The 21851-nt window shown below is 41.2% G+C and overlaps 1 protein-coding gene across 2 annotated transcripts in view; it reads left to right on the forward strand.

The window, feature by feature from the left end:
- The window catches only part of Map3k3 (mitogen-activated protein kinase kinase kinase 3), a 66832-nt gene that overhangs the window by 6904 nt on the left and 38077 nt on the right, over positions 1-21851 (forward strand). For both annotated transcript variants that reach the window (XM_023713976.1, XM_023713975.1), the window contains exons 3-4: positions 6407-6447; positions 16106-16205. In XM_023713976.1, the coding sequence (XP_023569744.1) occupies positions 6407-6447; positions 16106-16205 (141 nt within the window). The remainder of the gene's footprint in view (positions 1-6406; positions 6448-16105; positions 16206-21851) is intronic.

Here is a 21851-nt window from a genome sequence, read left to right on the forward strand (position 1 = left end):
CCTTTGCTCTAATTTGTCACTGTTCTGAGCATGATTCTCACTATTCTCTTGCCAGTTAACTATGAGGGGGAAGAGACTTGAGCCTTCCTAAACCTACATTTTTAAATTTGTTCTCAGCATCTGTGGTATCTGTTTGGTTCAACATTATGCTTATAAGCAACCTTCTTGGGCTGGGAAGATAGCTCAGCGGCATAAGTGCCTGCCTGGCAAGTGCAAAGTCTCAAGTTTGATCTCTGGTGCTGAAGAAGGAAAAAAGAAAAAAAAGAAAAGAAAAACTAAAGGAAAGGAAGAAAAGATGTCATGAGTCAACCTTCTTAAATGCGTGCGCGCGTACACGCACGCACACGCACACACCCCACAGTGTAAGTCATGTTCCTTGTACCCAGGAGCTATGCAGCCTTATTCAGAAAATGAAATCGAAACAAACAAAAAAGATTGTGGTGTAGGTGTGATTGTATCTAATTAATTGTATGGTCAAAAAAAGTGAGTGCCATAGAAAATCAGGGAAGTAAAAGATGTAAGAGTGGTTTAAAGCCACTAGGGAGTCATTTCAAATGGAGGTAGCCCTTGAGCCAGGCTGAGAAGGTTAATAAAAGTTTAGTTGGTCGGGGAGGAGGAGGGCGGCAGTCCAGATTAGAAAACACTCTGCTCAAGGTCTGGGGAAAAGGAATCAATATGGTATACTGTATTTCAGAAAATAAGGGTGCACATTGATCTGGCTGGAGAGGAGCGTTTCCATGTGAGATGGGTAGACAAAATGAGCCTACATTTCAGAGGGCTTCAAATGACAGAGAATTTAGGTTGTACCCATAGGCCAGAATTTAGGTTGTACCCATAGGCCAGGATTTAGGTTGTACCCATAGGTCACTGATTACTCTTTGGGTGAGGAAGACATGTTAGAAGAGGTAGGTAAGAGGAGCAGACCTGTAGGGAAATGGAGACTGGGCTGGGGTGGGGGAAGCAAGCTGACACAGAGGTGGCTTTGGGGACCAGGTAACCAAGATGTCAGAGGAATAGGAAGTGAAGTTTTATGCTGGAAGCCTTTGAAGTGAGAATCGAAACTTGTCTGTCTGAGGGAAGAAAGGAAGGAGAAGGGTCAAGCAGAACTCAGAGGTTTAAACTTGTGTAGCTGAGAGAATAGTAATACCAAATCTAGAAGTAGCAAAACTGAGAATAGAGACTAATTTTGGAGGGTAATTGATGTAAACATACACAACCAGGTCAAGTTAAAAAAAACTGAGAGTATGTACAGTGTGTGTGTGAGTGTTGGTTTTTGCAGGCTCTCAGTCTCTTTATGTGCAGTCTGAAATCCAAAGAGTTCTGCAAACTAAAGCTTTGTTTTATTTTTTTAATTCGCAGCAAACCTATTTGGCAACAAAGTTTGGCCTGAACAGACACAGCAGTATTTATAGTCTATCCCATTTATTGTGTATATTCATACTCTCATTGCAAAAATTAGGATAGCTTGGATAGCTAGTTTCTGTTATGTAAAGAAACAAACTGAAAGTTGCAGAAACTTCACAGTGCTGTCTCAGATGAGGAGGGAGGACAGTGTTCCTCAGTCACTTGGCAACCTTGGTCGAGGGAACCTCACTGTCTTGGGCCATATGGCTGCCGGGGAAGTGTACAGGATCAGTTCCCTTCCCAGCTCTTGGTCAGAATGAGGCAAAAGGGGAAAGATAGCTAAACTAACGTGAGAAAATGCAGAGGAATACAGGAAATACCTGTGAGCATTCCGCCTCTGACAGGAGTGGGGTCCCAGCCACCCTCTCCCTCCCCTGGGAAGAGGGAAGCCACACATGGCCATAGGAGGCGCTCCACACTGCCTCTTCCCATCCTCTGTGTGTGTGTTCTGAAACACTGTCGGCCTCACCTGGACCACTGTGGCTGTGGTCCAAGGGTAATGGGTCTCTTTTATCACTTATTGAGCACTTATAAATTGGGTATTAGTCTAATCTCCTTACTCAATTATTACAATAAGTGAAATGTAAATATCAGATAAATACTATCATTATTTTCACTTCAAGGACAAGGAAATGGTCCCAGAGAGGGTAAGTAACAAGTGCAAGGTTACACAGAAATTGTAGAGTGAGGATGCAAGATAAGCAGTTTGACCTCATTGATACATTTTTAACAACTGCATGTCTGCCTCAAATACGTGGCAGGCAGATGACATTTTGCTTCATAGATTGGGGCTAAATATAGAGATTCGGGAGTCTTCTATTTAGAGATTGACTTTTGATTAAGTGTGTCCCTACTGAGGAGAAAGTGACAGAGGGGACTGAAGCCCGAGATGAAAAGCCAGTGGTCGCATGTGGTACAGAGAAGAGGGCGTGAAGAAGGGTCAGCAAAGCAGCAGGAGTGCCGAGCATGGAAGCAGGTTCCCTGGGCTGGAGGAGAGTCGGAGAAGTTGAAGGATTGGCTCAGTACAGAATGCCTGCAAGGGGTAAAGGGGAGTGGTTGGCAGGGAGGAATCGCACAGCCATCTTTAGAGGAGCGCTTCTTACACGGGGCTTGTCACTGTTGGCCGGCAGAAGCGCGGACCAGCGCCTCAAGTAGTGTGGGCGAGGCTGCGCCCTGCCCGGCGGCGGCGGCAGCGGCGGCCTTGCAGAGGCGTCTTTGCGCTGCTTAGGAGTCCCAGGCCTGGTCAGCTTGAGCATGAGTGACTTGTGATGGGGAGCAAAGGCTCAGCTCCTTTCCTGACTAACTTCACGGAGAGCTGTATTGCTGTGACAGCACATCATGAAACGGATTTAGCTCCTCAGTCTGCAAAGAGGCTGAGGAGGTTCCGTATCGCTCCCCCCCCCCTTTTTTTTTTGAGACAGGGTCTTGCTGTGTAGCCCAGGCTGGTCTTAAACTCACTTCTAAATGCTAGGATTATGGGCATGTGCTGCCATGCCCAGCTTGCCAGGCAGGTGCTTGTGCCTCTGAGCTATGGCCCCGGACCCTGCCACATTTTTAAGAGTGACAAAAATTGATAAAAATTAATAGGAGAAGACCTGAGCCAGTTGTGCCAGGGCACGCCTGTTATCCCAGCACTCAGTAGGCTAAGGCAGGAGGATGGCTCAAGTTCAAGGCCAGCCTAAACTACATAGTGAGATTCTGTCTCAAAAAACAAAACAAAGCAAAACAAAAGTGAGAGAACCGAGAAAATCTGAATAAACTGTGGGCCTTGGTGGATATATTAATATTAACGATTACAACAAAAGGAAACATACTATGCTGATATAGGATGTCAACAATAGGGAAAGCTTGTGTGAGGGATGGGAATTCCGCTCCAACTGCTCCATTTTTCTGTAGATCTAAAACTGTTCCAGAAATATATTAATCCAAAAAATAATTATAATGAGAGCTGTACAAGTGTGCTGGGCTAGAGGCAGCAGCAGTGCAGGGACAGAAAGGACAGCGTTTGATGAGCACTTGGATGCTCCAGAGCCCTTTGTGGGAGTACAAAGTGGGAAGATGGAGACAGCATAGGAGAGGGCGGCAGCAGGTCTCGGGGACTGCGCTTTGGAGGGTTCTTATTACGGCAGTTACTTAGCATGTCACTCTTAGAAACCTTGAATCCATATGGTGGCTCCCGCCACTGCACTGCCCTACCCTGTGCCCATGTACTGTACATATGGACATGCATACAGTCTGCCTAGAACACAGATCAGATAGGGCCACCTTCCTTTCTACCTTCTCTATCCTTTCATTCACCCACAGCCTCAACTAAGGCGTCCTCCCCTGGCTTCCCAGCTTATTATTATGTGATTGGGTTCTGACTCCATTTTTACCCCAATACAGGGAGCTCTTATCTCTTTCTCCATGAGTTCCAAAAAGTAAGGTCACATATGATCTTCTGTTATTGCCAGGGAGATAGCTCAGTAGAATAAGCTACTTATTCTAGAGTAGAGTCGCAGAAGTCCAAGGATTTGGCTCTAGTACAGAGTGCCTCTAAGGGGTCAAGGAGAGTAGTTGGCAGAGAGGAATCGAACACAGTTATCTTTAGTGGAGCCCTTATTACACAGAGCTTATTACTGTCAGCCTGTCAGGAGAAATGTGGATTTGAGTGCCTCACATGGTATGCATCACCGCAAAAAAAAAGAAAAAAGATCTTTTGTTATTTTCTTGCTTTCATTGTTCCCATTGAAGCCTTGTGTGAGCGAAATAAGCCGTTTGACTGTGTCACATTGAGCTTGCTAGTTAGGAGCCAGCTTCCAGGGTTTGAATCCTGGCTATCCTGCCTCTTACTTTCCAAACAATATGATATGCCCTTGGGTGAACTTACTGAACCTCATTATAACCCAGTTTCTTTTGTAGAATAGTAATAACAGTAGTACCTTTTATGAGGATAAATTTAATATATGTAACATGCTTAGAACAGTTTCAAGAGCCAGGGAGATAGCTCAGCAGCATAAGCGCCTGCCTGGCAAGCGCAAGGTCCAAAGAAGAAGATTGAAATTTGAAGCAGGCAAGAGAATTCTGCTCTCTTTAGGCCATGCATTAAAGACATTTGTGTTCTCTTACTATTTTTTTTTTTTTTTTTTGGAAAGCCTAATTTTTATAAAAGGTTTATTTATGTTCACATCTAGAGTGGGGGATATAGCTCAGTTGGCACGAGTGCCTGACTGGCAGGGGCAGGGTCCTGAGTTTAATTCCTGGTACCAAAAAAAAAAAGTTAACATCTAATGTTTTTAATTGTTATTTTGAGATAAAAAATTGAAATGTTGTGTTTTAATTTATATTATGGTAAATATTAGTTTAAGTCACTTAAACAGAAGCTGTTTCAAGCCTCAATCATTTTAAGAGGGTAAATTAAAATCTTTGTTCAAATATCCTAGAAGAGAATTTTAGCCCCTCATGCAAGAAAGGATTCTTTTTTTTGTTGAAACAGGGTCTCACTATGCAGTTTAGACTCGCCGGTATGGGATCAATCTCAGGACCGTGTGCTTTCCAGGCAGGCGCTTATACCACCAAGCTGTCTCCCCAGCCCTGAGAAAGGAATTCTTTATGAACTCTTCCTTTCATTCTCTCCCTAGTCTATCATCTCTGCTTGCTATTTGTTCCCCAATTTAGAAGCTTTGAAAGCCACAGTCTGTATACGTGTGTGTGTGTGTGTGTGTGTGTGTGTGTGTGTGTGTGTGTGTATGACAGAGAGGGAGAGAGACAGAGACAGACAAAGAAGAGACAGAGACAGAGACTTGCTGTGTAGCCCAGGCTGGCCTTAAACTGCTGCCAGTCCTCCTGCCTCAGCTTCCCAAGTGCTGGGATTGCAGACATGTACCACTAAAGCTGGCCACAGTCTTGGATTTTTGGACACAAGTCTTGCTGTGTAGTTCAAACTGACTTTGTGCTCAGACTTGAGACCCTGCTGCTTCAGCCTCCCAAGTAGTGGGGCTGTAGTTGTGTGCCACTGTGCCCAGGGTAAGCCAGTCTGTCGTTTGTCTTTTTTGAATAATGTTTTACTCAGTGATTATGAATTATTTTTTCTCTTCATCAATTATTTGTTGGTTTCTTGACAATCTTTTTCCTCTCTTCTATAATATTTCTTTCTTATCATTTTTCTAACTCTCTCAAATAACATTTCTAATATTTCTTTCTGTTGGCTTTTTCTTTAACATTTTGATGCTTCTCCTTTCCTTTCTGACATTTAGTCTCAGTTCTGTTCATTAGTCCATTCATCCATATAACAAATATTATTAAGCACAAGTTTTATATGCTATTTGGTTTGCTTGTCACAGGGCTATAGAAACAAAATAAACATGATTTCTACCCTTCCAGCTTATATGCCCAAGAATAGGCCTTTGGAGAAAGCTAGGAACAGTGTCTATGGGAATTTGTTCAGGGTCCTACTTTACTCCCATTAGGACAGCCTGGTAAGATTGTGCGAAATCCCATGATAGTAGTAGAAAGAACAGCAGAAACAAAATATATATGTATTTATCGCATGTCTACTATATATCGATATTTCACTCATGTCTCATTTAGTCCTCATAGCAATTCTGCAAAGTATGTTTAACCCCCTTCTAGAAATGGAAAAACTAAAACTCTGAGGATAAGCAACTTGCCAGTGGTCTGCCACAAGATTTATTTGGAAGTATCAATCAAGAAGGAAAGATATCCATCTTGATGAGGAGATGTATAGTAGGAGAAATTCCAGAGCTAGTTATAGAAATAGTGTGTAAATCTCGAAACTGAGCTGGGACAGGTACCCAGGAATCTTGTCCCAGGAGCTTTGTTGCTCCTGAGATTAGAACTGGAAATTATAACTCATTGGAAAGGAATGCCTTTCTGAGTAGGGTAACTGAACCAAGAGCCTTGAGATGTTTGCCTCATGTCATTAAAGGGTTACTGAAAGCTTACTTGTGAATGGCAGGAATAACATGAGCCCTCTAACCTGTGTTATCATTACTTTTGGCAGAGTGACGTCAGAATCAAGTTTGAACACAATGGGGAGAGACGGTAAGTTGCCTCCTAATCAGTTGTGTTCATGTGTGCTGAAGTTCCTAGAAAGCATTGCGCTTAGGAAGCCATCACGATCCCTGTAGGACTGGTGGCTGAGGGATGGTGTTGATGGTGTAAAAGTGGGAAAGTTTCATCCTTGCTTTGACCTACCATTTCAACTGCTGCTGTTTTCTTATTCTCCCCCTTTCTGCCCTTTATTCAAGAAGGAAGTGAAGTCGTCGGCTCTGCTCAGAATCATGACTTCTCTATAACTAACATTGTGCCCTGTGGGAAGCCGAGGGCCTTGGGGTGGTTTGTGATGTGGTACCATTCCTGTTCCCTGCAGAGAAGCCCAGCTTTTGTGGCCAGGCTGGTGAATTGGGAGCTTCTTCATGACCTCTTTCGGTCCTGGGAAGCTGCACCAAGTTCATCAGTTTTGTGAGTTTGATCCTTTGAGGACATAGAAAGAGGGAGTTTTCAGTTTATGTTCTAAATCTTATCTGATTAGTGAAGTGAAAATGTTATAAAACTCTTTTTATCTGTCATGAACATTTTAGTTATTATCATCACCATAATTGCTAGTTTGTGTGGAAAGCCAGGGTATAAGTTCCCAGTGGAGCAAAATGTGACTCCATTTAATTTCTGTTATCAAAGGGAAAGTGATTTAAAAGAGTACAGAACTCCAGTCACGGGACCTCGTGTGTGTGCGCACGCGCATAAGTGTGCCTCTTCATAATAGGTCCCCGCTCTGCCTCCCCTTTCTATTGCTGTCTCCACTTTCCCCCTTGCTGTCAGTATGTAGAGAGGTAAAGGGCATGCTGAGGAGGAAGTCTTCAGCTGTGTCCCCCTGGGGGGCCTGAGCAGCTGCGCATGCTCCCTGTTCTGGGCGCACTCAAGGTGGTGCCTTTGGCCTACTTTGGAGCCAGCTCCAGCTGAGGTGGACGGCTGCTGTTCTCTCTTTAAGACATCCATTCACAAGCCTGGAAGGTTGTTCTAGGCTTCCCAGGAGAAGCACTGTGGAAAGTGTGGTCTGCAGAGCCTGGTCCTACTGCTCCCTTGTGGGGCCGCGGATGTTCTGGGCCGGGGAAAAAGGAAGGGCTTCTGAGCTCTGCCCACAGCTGTCATCTTGCGTCCTGCCAGAACAAGGAAGTTAGATGGCGACCTCATTGTTGCTGCTTTCCACACTTGCTGACTGAATGGGTTTTGGAAGGATGGCCAAACTTGGAGTAGCAGGGAATTTTCAGAAGTAGATTTGAAATCAAAAGCTCAATTGTGTTGGAGCCTAGTTACGCAGTTTACTCTGCTGAATTTTCTGTTCCCAAAGTGGTGTGTAGTTACAGTGAGTGAACTTACACTGAGAAAGTATATGTGTTTGGTTTCAAAGAAGCTGCCAGATTGAAACCACAAATATTTAAGGTGGTCAGACAGGAATGGCTTTCTGAAGCCCTGAGTGGAAGAATGTTGGTATCAAGATTTTGAAAACTTTGGGTTCTCTTTTTATGCATCTGTTTTCAGGAGCCATGGCATTTCACTGTTTGTGTACTATGTGTGGAATTGAGGACTTTCAAAAGTTGGTACCAGGAAACCAAGTTCAAATTGTTCTTTGCCAGACAACTCTAGTTTTCATATATTTCATGCCCTGCAGTTTTATAGAGAATGTCACTGTGGGCTTTCTTTACTTACACAGGGAATGTGAACAGTTTCTTTCTTTCTTTCTTTCTTTCTTTCTTTCTTTCTTTCTTTCTTTCTTTCTTTCTTTCTTTCTTTCTTTCTCAGACAGGGTGTCTATGCAGTTCAGGCTGGCCTTGAACTCACTTTATATAGGCTGGCCTCAAACTTGCAAGGATCCTCCTGAATGAAAATTTACAGAAAAAAGAAGTAGTGATTTTGCCATTCATTCATGCCAGGTATCCATCCTACTGGGCAGACTTTGTTTTGTTTTAAAAGGGTAAGGACGAGAGCATCCCTGAGCTTCCACCCACTCAGCCACTGGAGGCCAAAAAGGACTTTAGATTAAGATCTCCTTCCTTTTGAGAGCCTTAAAGGTAGGACACTGTTGCAGATTCAAAACTCTTAAATATTGGTAACAAAATTTCTATTGTCAATAAGATAACAGCAGCTTGACTCTTTTTTTTTTTTTTTTTTTTTTTTTGGCGGAACTGGGGATTGAACTCAGATGGTTGCGTTTGCCAGTCAAGCACTTATCCTACTGAGCCATCAAATCTGAAAGTTCTGCTTTTTTAAAAAACTTTTCTTATTGGTACATTTTAGGTGTATATAATGATCACAATCATCATAGAGAATTTGTACCTGTACATGATATATCTTGTTTCTTTTTTTTTCCCATTCTCTTCCCTTCAACCCCTCTTCCTCTCCTTATTTACAAAAGTCTTATTTCCATTTTTTCCTTCTGTTCTTTTTTCCTTGTCCCTCCTTCCCCCAACCCCTGTCCCTTACTTTCCTTGTTTAAACATTGTCTTCCTATTTCTTGATATCTATTATATAATTGGGAAAATAGATATTTTCCCAATATCTGTTATACATGGTCCTTATTTACAGTTTTGGTTTCTCACACCAGAGAAAAAATGCAAACATGCATGTCTGATTTATTTCATTTAAGAGTATGGTCAGGGTGCATGCATTTAGTTAGATGTATCTTAAGCTTATCCTTTATGGCAGAGTGGTATATTAAAAAAAAAAAGGAGGAGGAGGAGGAGGAAGAAGAAGAAGCCCACATCCTCTTTCTCCATTCATTAGTTTTTGGGCTTTTGGGCTGTTTGCAAGACTTACCCATTACAGGGTATGCCATGCTAAGCATGGTTGCACGTGTGTCACTGTGCAATGGTGCTTTTATTTCTTTTGGGAAGATATCAAAAAGAGGAAGACTAGCTGGGTCAAATGGGCCCTCTAGTCCTATTCAACTTACATCTTCAGGGACATTGAACAGTTTTTCATGTATTTACTTGTCATTTCTACTTCTTCATCTAAGAAGTATTTTATTCATTTCAGATATCCATTTATGGATTGGGTCTTTAGATTTGGGGTGCCTGAATTTTTTGAGTTCTTTATGTATTCTAGATATCAACCCTTTTTCTGAGGACTAGCTGGCAAAAACTTTCCCATACTGTGGGTTGGCTCTTCACTCTGTTGATAGTTTTCTTTTGCTGTGCAAAAGTTTTTTTTATCAGATGAGATCCCAGTTGATTCTTTGTGCAATCAGCGTTTTGTTCGTACAGTCTGCCTACACTACTGACTTCAAGAATTCCATGGAATCTGTTTGGGGTCCTTTGTCAAAGATAAGGTGGCTGGCTGGGCATGGTGGCACACACCTATAATCCCAGCACTCAGGGGCAGAGACAAGAGGATCACTATGCATTTGAGTTCAAAGCCAGCTTGGGCTACAAAGTGAGTTCAAGGCCAGCCTGAACTACATAGTGAAACCCTGTCTGAAAAAGACAAAAATAAATATATAAACTGAGTGTGTTTGAAATTGTTCCTGCATTTTCTAATCTGTTCCATTGATCCTCAGACCTGTTTATCACAGTAGCTTCATAGGCTAATTCCAAGTCAACGATTATGATTCCCGCTGCCGTAGCTTTGTTGTCCAGAATTGCTTTTGCTGTTGTATATTTCTTTTGGTTCCAAATGAAATTTAGCATTGTTTTCTCTAATTTTATGAGGTATGGTGTTGGTAATTTGATTGAGATTAGATATGTCTAACAATTTGGATGTATGACCATTTTTACTATATTGCTTTGTCCTATCCCAGAACAAGGGATATTGTTCTATTTTCTGATATCCTTTTCAGTCTCCCTCTTTAAAGTAGTTTAGCTTTAATATAAAAGTCTTGAAGTTCCTTCTTTCCTAGATTGATTCCTAGGTATTTCATATTTTATGGTAAAAATTATGGTTTCCCTAATTTGTCTCAGTGAATTTGCTATTTGTGTACAGGAATGCTATTGATTTTTGAGTGTTGACTTTGTATCCTGATACACTACTGAATTGGGTTATTAACTCTAGAAGTCTTTTGGTGGATTTTTTGGGGTCTTCTATGTAGATTATCATGTCATGTGCAAAAAATGATAATTTTATTTCTTCCTTTCCTATTCTGTCTAAATGCTCTGGCTAATGTTTTCAGAATTGTATTGAATAAGAGTGGCGACAATCAACATCCATTTCTTGTTCTTGATTTTAGAGTGAAAGCTTTCGGGTTTTTTGTTTTTTGTTTTTTTTGTATTTTGGGGATTACAGATGCGCACCACCATGCCCCGTATCAATAGCCATCTCAGTGCGCCCTGGGGGTGCCGGCACAGCAGGCCTGGGGATCCAATCCCCGGCCCCTACACCTGCTTGCAGGTGCTTTAATCCACTGAGTTATTTGGCTGGCCCTGCTTTTAAGTTTTTGACCATTTAATATGATGTTGGCTCTTGGTTTGTTGCGGATGGCTTTTATCAGATTGAGAAAAAGACCATGTATTCTGGACTTTATCAAATGCTTTTTCTACATCTTTTGAGATGATGGTATGATTTTTGTCCTTCACCTTCACTCTGTTAATATGGTGTATTACATTTATTGATTTGCATACATTGAACCATCTGGATGTGCATGCTTGGGATGAATCCTGCTTAATTATGGTGTATAAGCTTCTTGATGATTTGCTGTATTCTGTTTGCCAGTATCTTAGTGAGGACTTTTGTGTCTATATTCTTTAAAGAGATTGGCCTTTAGTTCTCTTTTTGGTTTAATCATTCTCTGGTTTTGGTATCAGGATAGCACTTGCTTCCAGGATAAGTTTGGGAGTATTGCTTTCCTTTCAGTTTCATTAAAGAATTTGAGAAGTAACAGCATCTCGTCTTTTCTAAATTTCTTTTAGGGGCAGGCCAGATAGGTCATTGGATTAAAGCATCTGCTTAGTCAGACGCCAGGACTGGGTTCAGTCCCTGGCATGCTGTGCAGGCCTTGCTCCTGGGGCATGCTGAGCTGGTGATGGAGTTCGGGCATGGTGGTTTGCACCTGTAATCCCTGTGCTTGGTAGGCTAGAGACAGGAAGATCACTATGTGTCTGATCTGTGTAGTGAGACCCTGTAATAAATATAATAAATAAATAAATAAATAAATAAATAAATAAATCTAGAAGTCAGCAGTGACTCCACCAGGCCTAGGCTTTTCTTGGTTGATCGGTTTTGGTTACATCTTCTATTTCATTGATTGATAGTGCTTTATTTAGACATTTCATATCTTTTTATTTCAGCTTTGGTAATTCTAGGAATCTGTCCATTTCTTCTGTATTTTCTGCCTTATTAAGAATACAGATTCTCCCTTCACTAAATACAAAAATAAATAAATAAATAATAAATAAAAATAATAATGGTTTAGGGCTGGCCAATAGTTCAGTGGATTAAAGCCCCTGCAAGCAGGCTCAGGGGCTGGGGGTTCAATCCCAGGGCCTGCTGTGCTGGCCCCGCCCCCCAGGACACACTGAGACAGCAATTGAGACTGGGCATGGTGGCATGCGCCTGTAATTCCAGGTCTTGGGAGGCTGTAAACAGGCGGATCACTAGGAATTCAATCTAGTAGTGAGACCCTGAACACCCTGTAGACCCTTCCCTAAAATACAAAAAAGAAAACAAGAGTACAGTTTCTTGAAGTAGGTATTGATGATCTGGATTTCTGCAGGATCTGTTGTGATTTTACTGTTTTCATTCCTAATTGCACGAATTTGAGTCTTTTCTTTCCTTTTTTAAAAAATTTTTTATTTATTTTGTGTGTGTGTGTGTGTGTGTGTGTGTGCACGTGCGCATGTGTGGCCAGCTCAGCCCACCAGGGGGCGGGGCCGGCTGGCATGTGGTGCTGGGGGATTGAACCGTGGTCCCTGTGCTTTGCTAAGCTTGTTCTAAGTAGGTGCTTTAGACCACTGAGCCACCTCACCAGCCCCTTTCTTTCCTTTTTTTGATAAGGTTAGCTAAGGGTATTTCTGTTTAATCTTTGAAAGAATACATTATTTAATTCCTTGATTCTTTGTATTGTTTTCTTAGTCTTCATTGCCTTAATTTTTGCTCTAATCTTTGTAATTTCCTCCCTTGTATGAACTTTGGGCTTGACTTGCTCTTTTTCTGAAAGCCCAAGGTTCATCGTTAGGATATTTATTTGGGCTTACTCTGTTTTTCTCATATAAGAATTCGCTGCTATAAATTTGACTTGTAAGCCTGCTTTCATTGCATTCTATAAGCTCTGATATGTTGTGTTGGCATTGTTTAATTTTAGAAAACTGTCGAATTTCCTTTAATTTCATCTGTGACCCACTGGTTGTTCAGGAGGATGTTATTTAATTTCCATGTGTTTATGAAGTTCTTGTGGCTTTTTTTTTGCCATTGATTTTCAATTCATTGCACTATGGTCTGCTGATATGCTTGGGACAGTTTCAGTTCCTTTGTATTTTAAGGATGTTCCATGAGCTAGTATGTGGTCTGTTTTGGAGAACATCATGTGTGTAGCTGAGAAGAATGTGTATTTTAATGATACAGTATGGAACACCCTGTAAGTCCATTTATTGAAAAGTCTGGTTTGGTTCTGATATTTCTTTATTGATTTTTGTCTACTTTATCTGTGCACTTGTGACAGGAATATTTAGATCCCCCATTTCAGTTGTATTAATGCTTGTGTGATTTTTTTGTGAAAGTCCTGCTCAGACTGTCTGGTGGCTTTTAGGGGTTTTGAATGGCTCATTGGCAGACCAGTACAGGAGAATTAAGTCTCTGAGCCTGATTCTTTTTCAAGAACGTGCTAGGAACAACTGGAGTGGACTTGTGGTAATTTATGTAGAGGGCTTTTTTTTTTTTTTTTTCCTGTACTGAGGTTTAAATCTATGGTCTTAGTGAGCTACATTACCAGCCCTTTGTTTGTTTTGAGATATAGTCTCACTAATTTGCCTAGACTGGGCACCTTTAAACTGTTGATTTGATATTAGGAATTAATACAAATATTTTTTCTCCGAAGGCTCCAGAAAACACCTTCCTATGTAGTCCATCTCAATAATATCCTGGTAGGACCTAACTGTATCTATCAGCTTGGGTCAGTGGGTTTGAGAACAAAGATATAAAAATTATATATAGTGTGAATGGATTTCCTAGTGGCAACGAACCAATATAGTTGGCAATATAATCTCCAAAGGAAGAACTATGGAGAATTTATTTTCCTGAGGTATCAGGTTTTGTATGAAGGACAGATTTTTTTTTTTTGCAGAACCAGGGATTGAACTCAGGTCCCTGCGCTTGCCAGGCAAGCACTTACTTCACTGAGCCATCTCCCCAGCCCCTGAAGGACAGATTTTGGTTTGAAGTAGTATTCTATCAGAGCTATTCAATAAAAGTTTCTGCTATAATGCACGTTTTGTTTTGTTTTTTTTCGGTACTGGGCATCAGACTGAGGACCTTGTGCTTGCCAGGCAGGCACTTAGGCCACTGAGCTGTATTCCCAGCCCCGATGCAAATATTCTGTATCTGTGCTATCCAGTACAGTAGCCACTAGTCTCTTGTGGCTAGTGAGCCTGAAAAATCAATTTTAATTTTCAGTTTAATTAATTTAAATACAACCATGTAGATAGTGGCAACCAAACTGAGTAAGACAATTCTGCATGTTGAAAGCTTTTTATACTGCTCAGTAACTTGCTCCAACTTAAAGCAGAGAATTAAAGAATTATCTGGTTATATTTCATTAAAATTCAGTGACTTATAGTCTTCTCTTCCTGTGGCTTATAGCTTCTTCGTCTACTTCCCACTCTGGGCAAGTAGGGGAAATGAGAAAGAACCACATAAGTTCCTGTCATTGTGGAAGGGTATGAGCCCATGACTGTGTGCTGCTTCACCGCAAGGCTGATTTTGTTCTGCTCAGCACACTTAGAGACGGAGGTTGCTTTAGTATGCATTGTCCTAATCAAGGGTCATCTTTTCATGTGTGTATTAATAACTTCAGTAAATAGTCTCTTATTCTGTTGAATATTTATATCTTTTTAAAAAAGTATTTTCCCAAGTTACTTTTTTTTTTTTTAATGTATTTAGTACAGGGTCTATAGGGCCTCACTACACAGATCAGACTCATAGCGATCCTGTTTTCAGCCTCCCAAGTGCTGGGATTACAGGTGCACGCCTCCACGTCCAGTCTCGATCACCTGCCTCAGCGTACCCTGGGGGTGCGGCTGGCACAGCAAGCCAGGGAGCGAACCAGCCACTGCACTCTGCGTGAGCAAGTGCTTTAGTCTGCTGACCTATCTGGCCAGCCCTTTTTTTTTTTTTTTTTAATCTTCACTGATGGTTGATTTTTCCATAAAAGGTTTAAATTTTGTTGTCAGGTCTATCTTACTGATTTTCGTTTGTATTATGCTTAGGAAGACCTTTCCACTCTAACATAATTTTTGTAAGATAGACTCTTACTGTGTTGTTCCACCTGGTCTTAAATTCTTTAGTTCAGGCCATCCTCATGCCTCAGCCTTCTGAGCAGAACCATCGACATGTGCCAGCACTCCTGGTCAAGTTTTTTGTTTGTTTGTTAAGGCTGCCCTTGAACTCACTATGTAGTCCAGGCTGGCCTCGAACTTGAAGTAGTTCTCCTGCCTCAGCCTCCCTAATGCTGGGAATATAGGTATACACCAGCACACCCCCAAAAATTATTTTTTAATCTAAATGTTGTATATTTGTGTGTTTCTACACATGCATGCACACATTTCATTCATATGCTCTCTTCTTTTCCATTAATCTCTTTGCTTATTTTTAATTATTCAACTTCTAAGGTATTAGGTAAGACCCGTGAAATTGGCACTTTTGTGTTTCAAAATAGTTCACCATTAGCAGTCCTATATAAGCCTATACATTTATTTTAGTAAAGCTTTCTGTTATTGCCAGTTGTGGCGGAACAGTCCTGTAATTTGGCACTCTGGGAAGCTAAGGAGAGAAGATTACAAGTTTGAGCCACTTTATGTAACTTAGTGAGTTAGTGAAACCCTGTCTCAAAATAAAACATAAAAAAGGGCTGAGGATGTAGTTTAGTACAAATGTCTGGGTTTAATCGCCAGTACCACCAAAACAAACAGCTCTTTCATTATGAAAATTTCCAGCACAGATGTACATAAGTATAATATTATACTAAACACTCATGGACTTGTCACCTAGCTTCAGTATTATCAACATTTAGCCAATCTTGTTTCATTTGTTCCCACTTTTTAATGCTTCTGGAATATTTAATAACAATTCATATTTTAATACCTTAAGAGGTATTAAACTTGCTCAAGTTCCTACTCTGCTTTTATATTTATAAAAATTGTTTTAGAATGGTCCTAAGGAATCCCTACAAAAAAGCTTCAATATCAGCACTTACATGCCCAGATGTGTGAGACCGTAGTTTCAAAAAATTGATCTGACCAGGCATGGTAGCACTTGCTTGTATATAGTCCTAGCTATTCAGTGGGTTGAGGCAGGAAGATTATTGGAGTCCAGCTTGGGCAAATTAGCAAGATCCTATCTCAGAATTTTAAAACGGGCTAGAACTATAGCTCAATGCAAAGGCCCTGAATCCATGAAAAAAGATCATCTTACATTGAAAAGAAAGGGAAACTAGATGCAGGCTACTGCTTTCTGAACGTTGTGTTTCAAGTACAGTTAACCAACTCTCTGTTCTTTTCAGAATTATAGCATTCAGCCGGCCTGTGAGATATGAAGATGTGGAGCTCAAGGTGGCAAAAGTATTTGGGCAGCCTCTTGATCTACATTACATGAACAACGAGGTGAGAGAGGTGCATGGTGCATAGTAATGGGAACTTGAAGAAGTTGGGTTGGTGGGCAAGAAAAGCAACTTGGCAGCATCATGGCTTTTTGACAGCCATATCTTTACTGTGTAGTGTTATTGGTTAAAGAATTAAGTTTTTCTTCTTAGTTAAGAGTGAAGTACTAGGGGCCTGCCCCTTAGCTCAGTTCTTTAAGTGACTGCTTCAACAAAGCAGTCAGGCTCAGGTTGCTGTGGTTCGAATCCCCACAACTCAAGCCAGCCAATCATGCCCTGAAGGCATTCAGAGCAAAACAAAACAAAACCCCTTCTGCCTTTTTGGGCCGGGGAGATGGCTCAGTGGAATAAGCGCTTCCCTGGCAAAGTACAGTGGCATCTGCCTGCATTCTCAGCTATTTAGGAGAGTGGGACAGGAGGACCACAGTTGGAAGCCACCTCAGGCAACTCAGCAAGAACCTGTCTCAAAAATTAAAAGTAAGGGGCCGGCCCAATAGCTCAGCAGATTAAAGCACCTGCAAGCAGGCGCAGGGGCCAGGGGTCCAATCCCCGGGCCTGCCGTGCTGGTCCTGCCCCTTGGGCGCGCTGAGATGGCAATTGAGACTGGGCATGGTGGTGTGTGCCTGTAATCCCAGCTCTTGGGAGGCTGTAAACAAGTGGATCACTGAGTCTGATCTAGTAGTGAGACCCTAAACACCCTGTAGACCCTTCCTTAAAATACAAAAAAAAAAATTAAAAATAAAGAAGGGCTATTAAGTATGTAATTCAGTGGTGGAAGAACCCCCAGATTTATTTATTTGTTTATTTATTTATTTATTTTCATGTTTTTGAGACAGAATTTCACTGTGCAAGTCAGGCTGGCCTTGTATGCACTATGTAGCCCAGGCTGGCCTCAAACTCACAGCAATCCTCTTGCCTCAGCCTCCTGAGTGTTAGGATTACAGGGGTGTGCTACTGCCTGGCCCCCAGTTCATTCTTACAAAACAAACAAACAAAAATGAAATGAAAAGAGCTGGTGGTGTAACTCCTTGGTAGAGCATAGGCCCTAGATTTGATCCTTGGCATCACAGAAAAGGAAAAATTCCTTCTTAGTTTAGGGCTGAACCCTGCAGATGCTGAGAACCCCTTTCAGTGAGACACGGCTGCATCTGAGTGAACTGTCAGTATAGTTCCAGGTTGTTTTTTTTTTTTCTTTTGCTGGAACCAGGGATTGAACTCAGGCCCTTGCACTTGCCAGGGAAGCGCTGATTCCACTGAGCCATCTCCCCAGCCACCCCTACTTCGGGTTTTTAAATAAATTTTAGAAATATAACAGTTTTTAAAAATAAATCATTAACTCTAAAGTTAATTGTACTTTTTTCTTGTTGGTGATACAAAACACTAAGCACTCAAAAGTTAAGGGAGGAAATGTTTATTTAGGTCACAGTTTATAGAGGCTTCTGTCCATAATTACCTGCCTCCAGGGCACATTGGCATGGATCTGGTCAGTCCATGGCAGCAAGGGAGAGGACAAGGGTCTTTCTGTCCCTCATGTTGTATCCAAGCTACCAGGGTTAGGTTGGTACCAGCCATACAGAGGACTGATTTAATAATCACACGCCTTTAATCTCAGCATCACACACCCTCAATTCAGCCACCTCTGAAAAAGGCCCACCTAAGACTGTATGAGGCTCAAGGGGACATTTAGACCCATACTGTAACAATAATAATGCAAGTGCAGATATTTTGAGATGCACAAACTAGCCAGCCATGGTGACGCACACCTGTTCCCCTAGCACTCTGGGAGGCTTAGACAGGAGGACCACACTAGCCCAGCCTTGTCTCAAAACATTTTTTAATTTTGATGCTTGACACCACAGAAAAGGAAAAATTCCTTCTTAGTTTAGGGCTGAATCCTGCAGATGCTGAGAACCCCTTTCAGTGAGACACAGCTGCATCTGAATGAGATCTTGTCTCAAAACATTTTTTAACTTTATTTATGTGTATGTGTGTGTGTGGCCAGCTCAGCCCACCAGGGGGCGGGCGGGCTGGCATGTGGTGCTGGGGGATTGAACCGCGGTCCCTGTGCTTTGCTAAGCTTGTTCTAAGTAGGTGCTTTAGACCACTGAGCCATCTCACCAGCCCCTAATTTTTTTTTTTTTTTTTTAAATTTTTTGGCAGAACCAGGGATTGAACTTAGGCCCTTGTGCTTGCCAGGGAAGCGCTTATTCCACTGAGCCATCTCCCTTCAAAATATTTTTTAAAAAGGGCTGGGTTTTTAACTAAGTGCAGGTGCCTTAGGTTCAATCTCCAGTATCACCCCTACCAAAAAAAATTCCAGGTGTCCACACTATACTGATATCAGTGAATTTGCTTATTTATTTTCCATTTTTTGAGATAGCATCTTGCTATGTAGTTCAGGCTGGCCTTGAACTCACTATGTAACCCAGCCCTCCTGTCTCGGCCTCCCGAGTGCTGGGATTATAGGCGCATGCCACCATACCCAGCCTGACTTACTTTTCTTTTTTTGCAGTACCAGGGATTGAACTCAGGACCCTGCGTTTGCCAGGCAGGCACTTATTCTACTGAGTTATCTTTCCCAGCCCCTTGACTTACATTTTTTAATTTAAAATCTTCCAGTTCCTTTCTTTTCTTTGCCCTTTAAAGTCTAGGATTTGAGAAGCTCAAGTGAAAACTAATGAGATTTTCTTTAATTTATATTTTGGTAATAGGCTTTGTCGAGGTGCAGTTCACCTACCATACATTTCACTCTCTTTAAGTACACGGTTCAGCGGTCTTCAGCATATTCATAGAGTTGTGCAGCCAACACCAACAGCTAAGTCTGGAACATTTTTATCACCCTAAAGAGAGACTATACTCTTTAATAGGCACTTCCTCTTCTCACCTGAGCTCTCAGCAACCACCTGTTTTCTGTCTTTGATTTTCTTATTCTGAATATTTGATATAAGTGGGATGATATAATATGTGGCCTTTTATTTCTGGCTTCTTTTACTAGGCTTATGTTTTTGAAGATCATCTATATTGTAGTGTGTATCAAGATTTTATTACTCTTTACGTCTCAGTAGTAAGCATTCCATTGCATAGATGCATCAGCTTGTGTGTATTCATCCATCTGCTGGTAAGACGCTGGCTTCTAGTTTTTGGTGCTTATGGGTGATGACGTGATAAATATTCCTGTACAAGTTTTTATATATCTTTTAGTTCCTAAATATTTGAACAAATTTTGCTTTTCAGTTCTTAAATATACAGTTAATAGTGCTAGGTTGTATGACAAATCTTAACTTTTCTTCAGCGGCTCAGTTTTTTATAATGGCTGCACTATTTTTGATTCCTACCAGCATGGATGAGAGCTACAATTTCTCTAGCATTCTTGCCAACACTTGTTCTTTTCTTTTCTTTCTTTCTTTCTTTCTTTTTTTTTTAACACTTGCTCTTTTCTTCTTTCTTTTTTCTATTTATTTGTTTGGTTGGTTGGTTTTGGTGCTGGGGATCGGGCCACAGGCCTCTTACGTGCTAGGTGAGAACTCTGCCACTGAACTACACCCCCAGCCCTTCCGTGTAAGTAGCCGCGCTGGCGGCCGGGGAGTGGCGTGCCACTGTGGGTTCAATTTGTGTTTCTCTAATGACTAGTGATGTTGATTATCTTTTCATATGCTTTTGTTTATTTTTGTATGGGGAATCTAACTCAGGACTTTGTGCTTGCCAGGCAGGCACTGTGCAGCTGAGCTATCTCCCTGGCTATTTTTTATTTTGAGACAGGATTTCACAAACCCTGTGAATTACCCAGGCTGTGGTTGAAAGCAGGCTGCTCCTCTCTCTCAGCCTCCACGAGTGCTAGAATTACAATTGTTCACTATTGCACCTGGCTCTTATCCATTTTAAAAATTGAAGTATTATTATTATTGTTATTGTTATTATTATTATTATTTTTGCACAGTACTGGGAATTGAATCCTGGGTCTTCACCCTGAGCTACATCTTTGGGCCTTTAAAAATGTATTTTGAGACAGAGTCACTAAATTACCCAGCCTGGACTTGAACTTGTATTCCTCTTGCCTCAAGACTCCCAGAGTGATAGAATTATAGGTATGTCCTTTCATACCTGACAGATTGTCTTTTTATTATTGAATTGTATCAGGGTTTATTTTTGTATGATTTCTTAATGTATTCTTTTTTTTTTTTCTCTTAATGTATTTTTTTTTTATTTTTTATTTTTTTTTTATTTTTTCAAAGTTTTATTGACAAACAGATAGCAATGAGACAGTTTCAAATCATATCGGAAGGACAGTTTCAACAAATAATACACTGCATATATTCTTCTTAGTGGTTAATTGCTGTGCAAGATGCGGACTTGTGATCCCATTTACAAACACCATTAGAACAAATCATTCTATTCATTAAGAGAATAATGTATTCTTTATACCAAATTCTTATATATTTGCAAAGTTATAACTTAGTTTTTTCCAAGTTAACAATTATTTCAGTAATTTCTTTTTTTTTTTTTTTTTTTGGCGGAACTGGGGATTGAACTCAGGCCCTTGGCGCTTGCCAGGGAAGTGCTTATTCCACTGAGCCATCTCCCTGGCCCCTATTTCAGTAATTTCTTTACCTCCTCTTAGAAAATAGATCTCACTTATTTATATTTTGAATATCATCCAGTTACCTATGAAGGAATTCTTTTGCTATATTATATGATTTTCAAAACATTCTCCTCTCCCATGAGTAGTTATGAGATTTTGTTTGTGCTGGGGATTGAACACAGGTCTTACACATGCTAAGCAAGAGCTCTACCAGTTAGCTATATCTTTTTATTTTTATTCATTTTTTTTTTTGGTGGAAGCAGATTGAACTCAGGCTCTTGTGCTTGCCAGGGAAGCACTTATTCTACTGAGCCATCTCCCTGGCCCCCTTTATTTTTATTTTCAGACTGAGTCTCGCCAAACGAGGCTGGACTTTACCTTTTAATCCTATCTCAGCCTCCCAAGTAGCTGGGATGCAGGTGTGTCCCACCATGCCCAACTAGATTTTGTTTTATTTCACTGTTTCTCTTTATTCATTTGCTTGTTCATTTATTTCTTGAGGCTGGGGACTGAACATGGGGCCTGGTAACCACTAAGCTGCATTCTCAGACCTTTTCTTTAAATTGTATTTCAGTTTAAATCTGGCCTTGCACTTGCATCCTCCTGCCTCATTTCCCAAGTAGCTGGCATTGCAGTTACGCGCTTCTAGCCCGCTGACATTTAATTGAATTATTAATGCTTGAGACAAGGGCTGTCATGTGGATCAGGCGGGCCTGAGCTCACTGGCTTCCGGCTTGGCAGGGATCGTCCTTCCTCAGCCTCAGGCTCTCAGGGGCTGGGATTACGGGCATGTACCACCAACCTGGCGCTGGAATTTTATGTCAAATACTATTCTTACTATTTGTTTTTCCTAGTTTAGGATTTAGAGTTATCTCATTGTGTTACAAATTAGAAACTGAATTAATTTGGACTTTGGCTTTTTTTCTTTTTTTTATAAAAAAAATCTATAAGAATCAGACATGGTGGCACATACCTGTAATCCCAGCACTTGGGAGGCTGAGGCAGGAAGATTACTGTGAATTCGAGGCCAGCTTGTACTACATAGTGAGACTGAGACCCTGTCTCAAAAAA

The sequence above is a fragment of the Octodon degus genome, unplaced genomic scaffold (assembly GCF_000260255.1).
Source record: "Octodon degus isolate 3935 unplaced genomic scaffold, OctDeg1.0 scaffold00033, whole genome shotgun sequence".
Classification (NCBI taxonomy): Eukaryota; Metazoa; Chordata; class Mammalia; order Rodentia; family Octodontidae; genus Octodon; species Octodon degus.